The following is a 14,325-nucleotide window of genomic DNA, read 5'->3' on the forward strand; positions in this document are numbered from 1 at the left end:
GGGCTGAGGTGGTGAGAAAGGCGGTCAGGGAGTCCGGTGCCGGGTTGGAGTGGAGGCCGCAGTTTTCGGGAGTGCCAGCGATCAATCCTCAGCGCGAGTTGTATGAGGGCCTCATACGTTGCTGCCATTTCCCGGCTTACCATCTCCCCACGAATTCGCGCGGCCAGTCCTTCAATATAAATCATCCGGAGGGCGTGGGCGTCCAGCAGAGCCTTTGCAGCCAGGGTCTGAAATCGTGCGGTGAACTGGCTGACAGATGAAGAACCCTGGCGTAGATGGTAAAGCTGTGACGCGACGTCTTCCACACCGTCCGGACGGCAAAAGGTGTTTTAATTCCTCCACGAATTCGGAATATGACATGGATGCTGAGTTGGGGGAGCTGATTAGCGTGGCCGCCCACTCCGCCGCGGGACCAACGAGCAGGGTGAGTAGGAGGGCGATTCGGGACCGGGATCTGGGGTAGCGGCGAGGTTGCAGCTCAAAAACCAACGAGAGAGCGGTGAGGAGCGCCTCGCCGCTACCCTCGGTCCCGTTCCAGCGCTCCGCGAGCGCCAAACTGGGTTCGGGAACCGCGGGGGGACGAGGGCTCTGCGCAGCGTTCGTCGCTTCATGCACTCGGTGGGCTGCCGCAGGAAGCGAACCTCCTGTGACAGACATTCAATGAGATTCTCTTGCCGCACTACTCGATCACATAAAGCAGCGAAATCTGAAGCGCGTACGGGCTCGGTCATTCTGTCACACAAACCGGGATCAGACAAGAGACCTCGGTGCGGCGGGAAGTTCCTCCGCGTTAATCTGCGAACGCGGACGGCGTGAGCCACAACACCACACTGATGTTGGACAGGTACGGTCGTACTTTGGTTGAGGGTTTCGGAGCCGAGTCTAATGACGTGTGTCATGCAGCTGGCAGCTGCTCTCTAGCCAATTTATAGGAGTCACGTTACCTCGTTTCCGTGTTGCTCCAAGTCACATGATGGAATGACAAAAGCCAACAAGACATACATTTAAGCATGATATGGAGTGCAGTATTAATGCGAAAATAAATGTGATTGTCATGGGTGGGCTGGACATGGCGATGAAGGAGGACGCATTCGCACGATTTCACGCGACAGGGGGTTTAATACAAACTACAAGCGAGACAAGGGAACATCAACACGCACAATGACCCGACGATGAACAGACACGAACAGGATAGTTTTATACAATTATACAAATATACACCAGGTGAACACGATCAGGGAACATTACACGAGACGAACATGAAACTCCGGTCCGGACTCCGGATCCGGAGTAACCCCTGCCGGTCCGGATCATGACAGTGATATGGATAGTGTCACAGTTGATGCACTGATGAAAAAGTGTGTGAATGAGGAGATAAGATCACTTTCACATTCTTCAAGCATGCAGAAACCTGTTTTTTATACTAAAATAACATACACAGTTGCAAAGTTATATACAATGCAAACTCTAAATTAGATTCAGAGTTTATGTCACCTACGCCATAATATGTTGTATGTCATGCAGTTAAATGCTTTTTGCAAAAAAAAATAATGTAATATGGATAGTGCAGATTTTAAAGCACAGCGCATAGTTATAAAGGGTGGAAATACAGAGACAGAGACCGGATCTGCACCTGCACCTGAGTAAAGTAAACCTTTGAAAGTTAACCTTTTCATGTGATGTAAATGGAATTGTCTGCTGACCTCTGAGACAAGCACAGTGGGATGTGAAGCAGGAGCAGCTAAGTACTGTTGTGTTTCAGACATGCAGGATGGTGCTGGAGTCTGTAGTGGTATTCTTAACCTGGGAATATTGATGAATATAATAGATTCAGAGGAAATAACTGAACAGGATGAGCTTGGGCATCTTGTATTGGGGCTGTGGTTGAGGGGGTATGTATATGTCCAGACTGCATTGTCCCTGCTGTTGGCAGATGTTTTCCATTTTCATATTCACTCCCTTGTCGCATGTTATTGTCCACTGCAGTAGGGGCTCTGATCTGATGTTCCAAGTGTCTTGGTGGAGTGCCAAATGTCTGTGGCATTTGGTAGAGGTACAATATCAGGGACCTTCTGGTCATTAAACAACTCTTTTTTTTTTTTCATTCAGAAAAGATACGTTCAAGCAGCTCTTGGTGGCAGTCCTGTCTTTCCTTATGCTGTGACAGCTGATTAGTGAAATATACGATCTGCACTGCTTCCTCTCTGAACAGAGAGCTCTCTCTGCTCCTCTCTGATTCGAACTCTGTCTGAACAGACTTCATAGCCCAACCCTAATCATGACAGCAAGACTTCCAAGTCATCACCTGTGAACATTCCACCTTCCACCAATCAAAGCAGTGTGTATTGCTGTTATCAGTTACACACCTTGTGGGAACATGGAGATAATTTTTTACTTTTTTTTAAGTCTGGCCAGTGTTCACTTTTTTCAATATGGAATGGATGATCTTGGCCAAGGAGAAGTGATCACCAACACAGATTTCGGCAGATTTGAGAACAATATTTGAGATTTATGGATCTTTTGTGTATGAAGAAAATGTTTCAGACCTTTGAGTTCAGCTCATGGAAAACGGGAGCAAAAAGTGTTGCATTTATCGGTTTGTTCAGTGTACTTTGGACAGAGAGCCACAGAGGCAGGACTGAGCTGCTGGAAGTACACTGAAAAAAATTAAAGGCAGGCTAAACTTAAAATATAGTTTTAAGATTTAAATATATGATTACAATATGCTTAAAATATTAGGTGTTTACTGTTTTCACTGTGAGAAAAGTGATGCACTGTGAATATTTTCCGGATGCACTGTAATAGCCTGTCACGATCCGGTCCGAAAAGGGGTTCACTGTTGTCATGTGTAATGTTCCCTAATCGTTTTCACCTGTGTAAAATGTATAAAGCTGCCCTGTTCGTTTCTGTTCGCTGTCAGGTCTTTAAAGTTATGTTCCATGTTCACCAGTGTCAACGTCTCGGATGTCTCCCCTGGCTTGTACTTCACCATTAAACCCCGGTTTCGTGATGTCAGGTGATTGCGTCCTTCATTCCTCGTCTTCTCGTCACTCTTCGTCCTCCTCTCTGTACACCCGCCTCATCATGCCCGCATAGTTGTGACAAATTGGTTTTTGTTCTTTTGTGTTAATTGATGGGAAACGTTGGAATTCTGACTGACTTTCAGTTTCTCCAGAAAAGGGAGAGTTTCCTACAGACCTTGCTGCATGTCAGCCTGTACTTTATATCACAGGCCTTCCTATCACACCCCAAGGTTGAGGAAGTTAAGATATAGCTCAATAGATATAAACTTCATTTTACACAGACAACCCATAGCCTTTGATAAAAACGTACGATTCACAGGACAGTTTGTGGTTAAAATCTCTTTGTCATTCTTAACAGGCTGTATAACCTGAACTCTGAACAGAGTTCATAGCCCAACCCTACTGACAGAAAGTTTTCTCATTCATCACCTGTGGACTGAAGAGAATGAAGAGAATACTGATGAGAGAAATATGCACAACTCTACATGTTGTAACATGACTTACCAGGACCTTAGGACATTCAAAGCAGTGTGTATGACTGTTATATTTTATACATGTTGTGTGAATGGGGCAGTGGTGGCCTAGCGGTTAAGGAAGCGGCCCTGTAATCAGAAGGTTGCCGGTTCGAATCCCGATCTGCCAAGGTGCCACTGAGGTGCCACTGAGCAAAGCACCGTCCCCACACACTGCTCCCCGTGCGCCTGTCATGGCTACCCACTGCTCACCAAGGGTGATGGGTTAAATGCAGAGGACAAATTTCACTGTGCTGCTGCGTATCACATGTGACAATCACTTCACTTTCAAAGAAAGATTTCAAAAGAAAGATGAATGAAGAGATAAGATCACTTTCACATTCTTCCAAACCAGGCAGCTTTCAAGCATGCAGAAACCTGTTATTTTATACTAAAATAACAAAATATCAAAGTTATATACAATGCAACCTCTAAAAGGTTATATATTTATTAAGGGTGGAATTACAGAGACCAGATCTGCACCTGATGCAGGGCCAGAATGGACTGAGGGAAGAAGCTCTTCCTCGTTCTTTCTGTTTTGGCTTTAAGGGAGCAGAAGTGCTTTCCTAACCTCAAAAGAGAAAGAGTCCATTGTCAGGATGACAAAAAAAAATTCTGGCAGGTGCAAAAGCTGAAAGAATCAAAGTAGGATAGATGGTACAAGTACACCAACCTTTACATGTGACTAAAAATATTTTTAAATACAAACCAAGCATGAAGTCAATGGAATTGTCTGCTGACCTCTGAGACAAGATTGTCTCAAGGCACAAATCTGGGGAAGGTTACAGAAAATCTTTTGCTGCTTTTAAGATCAGTGGCCTCCATCATCCGTGAATGGAGGAAACCAGGCACTGCTGATCACCAGACCAATACCATCCCTCCAGGAAAGCATGATGGTGGCAGAATCATGCTGTGGGATGATTTTCAGCAGTAGGAACTGGGAGACTAGTCAGGATAGAGGGAAAGATGATGGCAGCAATGTACAGAGACAACCTGGATGAAAACTTGCTCCAGAGCACTCTTGAACAGCCCACAAACACAAACAACCCATAGCTGTTGATAAAAATGTACAAGTCACAGAACAGCTCATGGTCAGTGTTGGGGAGTAATGGAATACATGTACCGGCGTTACATATTTAGAATACAAAATATGAGTAACTGTATTTCGTTACAGTTTAAATGAGTGGACCACGCAGCGTGTTCTGTGTTCTGTCGAAACATGCTGCCTATCAAGTTGTGCTTCCTAGCAGATCTGCGCATGCGCAGTCCGTCATGTTTGTGCTCTGTTTAAGTGCCCATAAATCCATGCTACCCCTGAAATTGTAAATAAATATGATTTGATTCACTATTACACCATGCTCTTTATACTGTTACAGTGCACATGGACTGAGTGTGTGTAAGGTGACACGCCTTCACCCAGTTTAACCTCGCCGCTCGGAGGGTGGAACGGAGACGGCTGTAATTGGCCGCTTTCTGCCATGAGGAAGGTCGGTCCTAATCAAAAAGAGGGTAATTTTTCTTGTGCAAGGCTACTTTTTATTTTAACTAAGTGATGTAATATGTTGGTGACCATAACAGTAAATACTTTTCAATGGCATATTTTATGTTTCTCTTCCACTTTTCAGCTTTATAAATAAAGAAATGGTTGGTGAAAAACATGGATTTTTATTATCTGTGATTGCAACATTCATGTAGTTGTAAAAAGCATGACAATATATTAAGTAATCCAAAGTATTCAGTAATCCAAAGTAATCAAAGTATACATTACTCACATTGAGTAACTTAACGGAATACGTTACAAAATACATTTTGGGGCATGTATTCTGTAATCTGTAATGGAATACATTTCAAAAGTAACCTTCCCAACCCTTCTTATGGTTAATATCTCTTCTTCAGTATTAACAGGCTGTATAACCTGAACTCTGAACAGAGTTCATAGCCCAACCCTAATCATGACAGCAAGATTTACAATTCCTACTATTCCACCTTAGGACAATCAAAGCAGTGTGTATTGCTGTTATCAGTTACACACCTTGTGGGAACAAGGAGATAAGATCATTTTCACTTTTTTTTAAGTGTTCACTTTTTTTTAGTATAAAATAGATTTTCTTGGCCAAGGAGAAGTGCTCACTAACAGATTTCAATATTTGAGAACAATATTTGAGATTTATGGATCTTTTGTGTGTGAAGAAAATGTTTGAGATCTTGGAGTTCAGCTCATGGAAAACGGGAGCAAAAGTTGTTGCATTTATCTGTTTGTTCAGTGTACTTAGGAAAGAGAGCCACAGAGGCAGACTCAGCTGCTGGAAGTACACTGAAAAAAATATAGTTTTAAGTTATAAATATACCTTTACAATATGCTAAAATATTAGGTGTGACAGATTCCTTCAATTTTATCCTGTTTAGGTTGGTTTACTCTTTTCATTGTGAGATACAGAGATAAAGCATCAAAAATTAGCACAGCAGTAGATAAATTAAATTGTCAATAACATCTGGGGTCATTCATTCTTTGTCGCTGAGAGAATCATTTCAAGTGGCCACCACCAGCACAGGAACCACATGGACAAGAGCCACTGGGACAGATTACAACACAGCAAGGTAATGGCAGGCTTCTTGTCTGGTCAACAGAGGATTCTGCATGAAGGGCAGAGACAGTAGATGAACAGAAGGGGCCTGTCATGTGCACCTCCAGTCAACTGTCATGTACACCTCCAGGACCTCTGTTAAGCCCCCAGTGGTTCTACTTTCCATTCAACCAAATCTGCTAAGTGCTACAAAGTAAAAACAGCTAACAAAGATAAAACCAACAAGGGTATGCTCTATCAAAATTGTGGGTTTTCAGAGGACACAATTCATTGTGTGCACCATGTATTTCATTTAATCACTTCAATAAAAAAAAAACGAAAAAAAAACCATGTTAAATATTTTAAATAATATCAACCTAAATAAAACAAACTTTTGCCACCAATTCCATGGGAGGTGCTGCTCGTGTTTTCTGTCTCTGGGACGTCCGAGGAGGACCCACACCCATATGTGCGGTGTGCTTTTGACCTCTTCTCCATATTAAATTTTTCTGCGCCAACACAGGACAAGAAGGCGAGAAACAGCTCCCTGGGTAATCTGGAGGGGGCTAATACAGTGTTATTGAGATTCCCTGCAGCTTCATGCTACTGCACCACTCACACTTGCCATACATCCTTGCACCAGATCACTTGCACTATTGGATTGAGCATCTAATCTGAGGACCCCATGCATCTAATCCTACTCCATGCACCACACCTGTGCACAGTCTGCTCACACACCTTTAAAACTCTGGTACACCCGTTAATGACTGTCTGAATTTCAACTGGTAATGTGGCTGAGTGGTTCTGTTGAAAGTTATATTTGTTTTGTGACTAAATTTTAGTCTTTGACAAAACTGCATCTGGGTCCTGTGCATTTGCTGCTCTCCCCGTGACATTACACTTCCTTTTTCCCAGTCTTCAGTCCACTGTGCAACCTTGTTTTGGCCTCCGTTTTTAAACAGGCATAAGAAGACAGCAGCATGGTCCATTAAGACAAAAATCAGATCTGTAACGGACCTTAAACAGTGTAGCTGTGAATTAATTTCTTTTTACCTCTATGGGGGGGTGATTTTTAGCCTGTTGGCCTGTTTCCGGTAAGACGATGGCGCAACAGCTCGCAATGGTGCTTTTTTGTACACCAGAAAAAGACACATGGACATCAGGAAAACAAGGACCATGTCTATCAGAAACAATTCTTCCATCTTCATCATTCTGACCTACAGATTGACTTTCCGGACTTTCAAGGACAACTGCATGCTAGTCAACCGGCTCTCCAGTCCGTCCTATTATCCAATGTCTCTTCCCTGAACAATAAACTGGACTACATCAATCTACAGCGGAATATAGAGAGTGCTGCGTCATTGATTTTACTGAGATGTGGCTCAGCTCAGCTTACAGCATTTTGTGCCGACAGGAATGCGGCGTTGTGCGGCCCGCGGCGGCGGTGCCAGAATGATGCCAGAACTCTGTGCATCGCTGGTGGACTTTGTGACTGATATGCAGACCTTTTTATCTACCAAGGGAATTCACCTCACTTTTCATTATCAAAGTGTACATTCCACCCAGCGCTAATGCGAAGGCGGTGCTCAAAAATGAAAATGCTCCATGCCATCCACCTGCTCCTGACTCCTTTTTTCGAGTTGACCTTGTATGCCCTTTTTTTCACATCTGATGTTGCTGACCTTTCACTCCGTCTCTGTCCCTGCCTCGTCCTTGGATGGACCTGTTTGGTGCTCCACTGACTCATGCTGCCTCTACTACCCACCAAGTTCCAGTACAGCTATGCCATGGTAATGCCAGCTCTCTCTGCTTCCTCTCGTACTGCAAACCTTGCCAATGTTTAGAGACGCTGCAACCAACGGTGACAACATCATCAACTTGTAGGCGTACACGACATCAGTGAACAGCTACATCAGCAAATGCACTGATGACATTACAGTCTTCAAGTCCATCACCACATGATCAAACAAGAAGTCATCCACAGGTATGTGAACTGGACTGAAACAGGACTAAAAACTGTGACAATGACCCCTGGATCTTGGACTTGTTAACTGAGAGACCTCAGTCTGTTCGGATCAAGAACAGCGTCTCCAGCACCACCTCACTACGCACTGATGCTCCTCAGGGCTGTGTGCTCAGTCCAATGCTGTTCACCCTGTTGACCCACAACTGTGCAGTGATGCACAGCTCCAACCACATCAAGCTTGCCGATGACAACCGTGGTGGGTCACATTAGCAAGAACAATGAGTCAGCATAAAGAGAGGAGGTGCAACGACTGATGGACAACAATCTATTTCTGAACGTGGGCATAACAAAGGAGATGATTGTTGACTTCAGAAGACAACGGAGGGACCACTCACCACTGAACATCGATGGACCTTGTGTGGAGATAGTCAAGAACACAAAGTTCCTCTGTGTTCATCTAGAGGAGAACTGGACTCTCAACACCAGCTCAACAGCCAAGAAAGCCCTGCAGCATCTTTACTTCCTGTGGAGGCTGAGGAAAACCCATCCCCCACCACCCATCCACACCACCTTCTACAGAGGGACTCTTCAGAGCATTCTAACCAGCTCCATCCCTGTCTGGTTTGGGAACTTACGGTGGATAGTGAGAACAGCTGAGAAGATAATCAGAGTCTCTCCATAATGGATATTTACCACACACACACATCAGGAAAGCTGCCAGCATTGTGAACGATTCTACACACTCCTCACATGCACTCTTCACCCTCCTGCCATCTGGGAAAAGGAACTGAAGCATTTGGGAAGTCACTGCCAGTCTGTGCAACAGCTTCATCCCACAGGCCGTCAGACACCTGAACACACAGGAACTTTTGACACTGACACACACACTACCTCTGTTATATTGAGTGATATTATCCATCTGTAATATTATCTATTAACGCACCGTTCAAAATGCAATGTTTGCACTAATTTACTTTGCACATTTATTTGCGCTGTCTGTCTCATTGTTGTCTACATGTTTTAGTTAAAAGCTACTCTTGCACTGCCTGTGTCCCCTCTTGGCACTTTATCTAGCACAGTTTGTCTGTATCACACATGTGCACTTTATGTCACTATGAAACTTTTTAATTCTTCAAATGTTACAGGTAGCACCAGGTTCCGGAGAAATTATCATTTGTTTCACTTTGTATCATCTAACACGTATATAGCTGAAATTAAAATAAAGTTCAACTTCAACAATTTGTTGGTGGAGGTTAAGAAGTGTACATTAAGGGTGATTTTATAGATGTCTACTGTTTCAATTAGCACACATTTCAAGTTGATTGTTAGGTGCTGAACGAAAGCCTCATGTATAGATATATATTTAATTTGTTAGAACAAATTAACTTTAACATGGCTGTGCTTCCTTTATTTTATATCTTTGGGTTTGGCCTATGACACTTACGCCAAATTCATCCTTGCCATAATACATTTTTCAGCATTTTGGGTTGTGTCATCAGAATCATATATTCCTCCCAACTGAACACACTATAAAAACTATATAAAACCATTTCAAACTAAAATAATTGTGTTATTAATAGTATGTCATTAATCCTGTCAGTAATTATTTAAAATATTTAGACTGACAACCCCAATAAATTATTAAACGTTAAAGGACAACTCTTTTCGCATTCAAATGTAATTTTTTTTATAAAACACAGAATTTTTGGGCAGCGTCCAACATGGCTTCCAGGACTTAATATTGGATGATGAACTGTTTTGTTTCAGTTCTGGGTCATTGGTCTCTTGAGCAATGCAGTAAATGTAAATTTAAATTTAAATGTAAATGCAGTGCCCCCTGTGGGCCAGGAGATGACATGATCAACAATGATCCCTTGTATGAATGACAGAAAATTAAAGCTATTAAAACAGAAAAGACCTGATGTTAAATAGCCCACCTCAGGTGGACCCACCAAACTCGAGATATGAAATAAAAAAGATATTAATAGTAATAAACAAATATCTTTTGAATTTTATGAGCAGCTAAGGCATCAGCTTTGATCAGGAAATGTGCAGAAAAAAATGCACACCTGGTAGACCCTCCTAAACAAGATGATTGGCTCTGTGCAGTTCAGCCCACTCTAAGATCACTACAAATACAGCAGGAATTCTTCACACACACACTTTTGCTCTCACCTCTTGCACAACCTTCAGGAGTACGGGAATGGCTTCAAATCCTGTAAACAAGATTTTTGTGTACGAGCATCCTGACTTTCAAGGAGTGAGCCGGGAGTTCACTGAGTATTGTCCAGACCTTCGGGATGTTAGTTTTAATGACTGTATCTCCTCTGTGAAGGTCATAGGGCAGCCATGGGTGTTATACGAACACCCCCACTGTCAGGGTGCCCAGTTCTACTTTGAGGAGGGTGAATGTCGATCAGTGGTGTGGCATGATGCAATTTCTTCACTGGAACAGGTGAAAGAAGATCTGACAAATCCTCAGATCACACTGTATGAGAATCAAAACTATGGGGGTAGGAGCATTACCCTCAACTGTGAGACCAACTTATGTTTTGGCAGTTTCAATGATATGATTTCTTCCTGCCGAGTGGACAGAGGAGCATGGGTCCTCTATGAGCATCCAAACAGAGGTGGTCGTTCAATTCTGGTCAGAGCTGGAAGAAAATTTCCAAGCATAGGCTGGATTGACAACCAAGTGTCTTGGGTTCGTCCTCTTAAACCTGGGAGACCCAAGATAACAGCAGAGCTCATCTGGGACAAGAAAGAAGAAAACACCAAATCAGTCGTCATTGACTCCATATGTGGTGTGAATCGTGGAAAACATGAGCAGACCTTCTCCTCTGAGCTCAGTCGGGAGTATGAAGGTTCTGTCACCGAGAGCTTCAACTTCAGCAATGCTACACAGATAAGTGTGGGGATGTCATTTGGGTTTGATATTGGTATAGTGAAATCAGAGGTCAATGTGTCTGTGAGTAACACTTTCACTGTGGAGAAGGGGAGCAGCAACACCAAGACGGAAAAGAAGGGTGTGAAGATCTCCATACCAGCCACCATTCATCCACACACCAAGCTCACTGTGAATGTAGTGAGAAAAGAGGTTGATGTGAAGGTTCCAGTCAAGATAACGATCCAGTCAGGCTATAGCTCTTCGACTGAATACGGGGAATACAGGTGCCAGGCTGGAAACTCGATCTTGGCTGAATACCAAGAAGAGGACATTTAAGGCTTAAGTAAAAAAAAAAAAAAAAAGAATTATAACCATATCATATAGACAGCAAACTAAATACTACTTACTAATAATAAACTTAATTTTTACTTTGTAATCTTATACGCCATAACCTATAGAGCATTTCTTGATTTCATTTTTCCATAACTAAAATGCTTAAAATGTAAGTCTGTCAGTCTTTATATATTGGTGTACCTCTTGTGATTTACATAAAGCTGGTGTGATTTTTCCTATATGTTAACCTAAATTTATTAGTACAAGTGAAGTGATTGTCATTGTGGCAATTATTATTAAATGATTAGCATTATTAAACTAAGCATTTTTTCTTTGATGCATCAAATGTTAATTTCTTGTAGTTATGCATTAACTAAGGTCCAGCAAAACAATTATTTTATCCACATGCAATCACATGCCACTGGGGATGCCTGTTACTGTGCATTTGTTCATGCTGGTCCGAGGCCACGGTAAACAGGGAGGGCTGCATCAGGAGAGGCATCCAGCATAAAAAAACTCTATTCATGCAGACAACCACACAAGTTGATCAGCAGTGATCTCCCATAACAGGAGATATCAAAGGGAGACTATGAACAGACAATACACAATAATTATGTATATTCTGGATAAGCAGATTTGCAATACCTATGAGAATCATGAGATCAGAGTGATATATTATGGAATAAAATAACACATATGTATATACAGATTAAAGAAATGAAAACAAACATCTAATTTCTGGAATGTGTTCTCTTTTTAGACATCAGAAGCATTATTGTCTTCACAAATTTCAGAAGAGTTCAGGTTTTTCTCAGAACTCAGTGACTAAAACAACTAAAAGAAAGAAAAGCCTCGTTTTCATTTAAAATGAGTCACCAGTGGTTTAACACACCAGGGGCCTGTTTCAGAAAGGAGGTTACAAGTGAAAAATGTTAAGCCTGAAATGAGAGAAACTCTGGTTTTTCCGTTTCAAAGTGGCAGGTTTGTCAAACTCGAGAAAGCAGGGTAAGTCAAGCCTGTTTCTGAAAGAGAGGTAACTTTTACCCAGAGTCAGTTACCGTGGTAACTTACTCTGTGAACCTAACCTGGTCAGGAACCTGTTTTATTCTCTAAACTAATGGAAGCTTACTGTAGAATATCGGGTATGCGGAGCATATTAGTAAGGCCACTGTATGCAGAGCTGTACAGAAAGTGTGCTTCGCTCTGAAACGCTGCACATTTGTGTAGTGTTTCCTGGCCACAAACCCCTGGGAGTCATCAAAGAGGAATTTTACAGAATTGCTGGTCTGTAGTGTTCAAATGTTTTTAATATGAAAAAATATATATGTTCAGTTAATGAAATTTTGCTGTGCCCTCTGAAAGTAACCTAATATTCAAAATTACCTTCAGGATTTCCCAATGTGGTTGGATGCATTGATGGCACGCATATCTTTCCTATCTTTGCACCAAGTGAAAATGAGGCATACTATGTTAACAGAAAGTCAATCCACAGTATTAATGTGGAGGTACACTGAGTTACATGCAGTTTAGAATGGTGAAATACCATATAGCAATACTATATCTCATATCTTATTCTTTCCACTGTGAAGATCATATGTGATGCTGCACATATTATCACCAATATTGAGGCCAAGTGGATCGGCTCTGTTAATGACTCACGAATATATATTGTGAGTCTACCCTAAGCAGTGGTAAGTAAATGTATGCATTACACACTTGGGCACTTCAATGCAGCACTAAACCAATGTAAACTTTTTTTACAGCTGCTTTTAAAGCAGTTGACTGCTTTCTACTGGGGGATAGGGGCAACCCATGCCAGCCTACACTGGTAACCCCTTACCCAGAGCCTGAACAAGCACCACAGCATTGATTCAGTGTGGCACATAGTAAAACTAGAGGCAGTGCCAGTGCCTACGTCACCTCAGGGTCACCCCTGAGAGGGCCTACGGCATCAATGTGGCATGTGTAGTTCTCCATAATATTGCCATTTTTAAAGGGGAACAACAGCCTGCCCTACACATACATGACCCAGGGGAAGACCCCATCCACACTGCAGATTTCCAGGATAGAAGCATGGTCCAAGACCGTATAAGCAACTATTCATTCTCTGATTAATTCAGCCACCACCACAAAAAAGAAAATTAAAGAAAAAATAGGTCACAACAATTTATTTGGTCTTTATTCCCTACAAATTAAAAAGCAACTGTTAAAATTGTATATTCTTTCCAAACTTTTATATAATCCACTAATCACAATACACACCTTAACTGTAGCTTGTGTTTCTGAATCTCGATTTTAGGACCTGTCGATTGTTTTTTTCTATTTGTTTAAGCAGATGCATTCTATATAACTTCTTTACTGGTAACTGAAAATACAGTAGATTAGGGTTACATTATGTTGTACATGACTTCCATTTAATTAAACTCTGGCGTTTACGGTACATCACTGAACTGTGCTCTCTGGATCAGCAGAAATGGTGTCCTCATCCCCTACATCCTGAGAAGATGAGCATTTGGTTTAGCACACTTTATAATATTATGTTCCCAACTCAATACACCAGAAATTAGGACACTTACAACTGCCTGGGTTTCTGTTAAGACAGGAGGATCCGCAAAAGGCAGACATTGCCATCAGAATCTTTTGAGACCAATCCAAAAATGAAAGAAAATAAGTACATTTTATATATGTGTGTGTGTGTATGGGTGTGGGTGTGTGCAGCCCTCTTACATTTGTGTCCTGGGGAGTGACTGGCTCTGATGAACACCCTACAGGAATTCCCTCATTGAATGTATGCTTACATTGAATGTATGCTTACATTTAACATTTTTGCATTTTATATTAGACAAATGGTTACTATTATCTCTCAAAACATCTCCGTCAAAAAATATTTTGCTGCACTATCTTTTGTGCACTGTGTGCTGTGTATCACAATGACAATCACTTCACTTTCACTTCACTTAAAATCAGCCTCTGCAGTGCCCTGCACCTCCACACAGCCTATTAAGAACTTGCTGGGGCTCACATCCTGGTCAATTCTTCA

The 14,325-nt window shown here is 42.1% G+C and overlaps 1 protein-coding gene and 1 long non-coding RNA gene across 2 annotated transcripts; one reads left to right on the forward strand and one right to left on the reverse strand.

Annotated features, from left to right (window-relative positions):
* The first annotated feature begins 10,240 nt into the window (after window positions 1-10,240).
* LOC114776071 (epidermal differentiation-specific protein-like) lies at window positions 10,241-11,626 on the forward strand. The gene has a single exon (XM_028966686.1). The coding sequence runs from the start codon at window positions 10,269-10,271 to the stop codon at window positions 11,286-11,288; it is 1,020 nt and encodes a 339-aa protein (XP_028822519.1). The 5' UTR covers window positions 10,241-10,268; the 3' UTR covers window positions 11,289-11,626.
* A 1,966-nt stretch (window positions 11,627-13,592) lies between these two features.
* On the reverse strand, window positions 13,593-14,061 carry LOC114776069 (uncharacterized). The gene is made up of 3 exons (XR_003745353.1): window positions 14,013-14,061; window positions 13,862-13,922; window positions 13,593-13,781 (listed from the first exon to the last, which is right to left on the reverse strand). It is a non-coding gene; the product is annotated as an uncharacterized LOC114776069 (long non-coding RNA).
* Window positions 14,062-14,325: the final 264 nt, after the last annotated feature.

This window comes from Denticeps clupeoides, unplaced genomic scaffold, assembly GCF_900700375.1.
Source record: "Denticeps clupeoides unplaced genomic scaffold, fDenClu1.1, whole genome shotgun sequence".
NCBI lineage: Eukaryota > Metazoa > Chordata > Actinopteri > Clupeiformes > Denticipitidae > Denticeps > Denticeps clupeoides.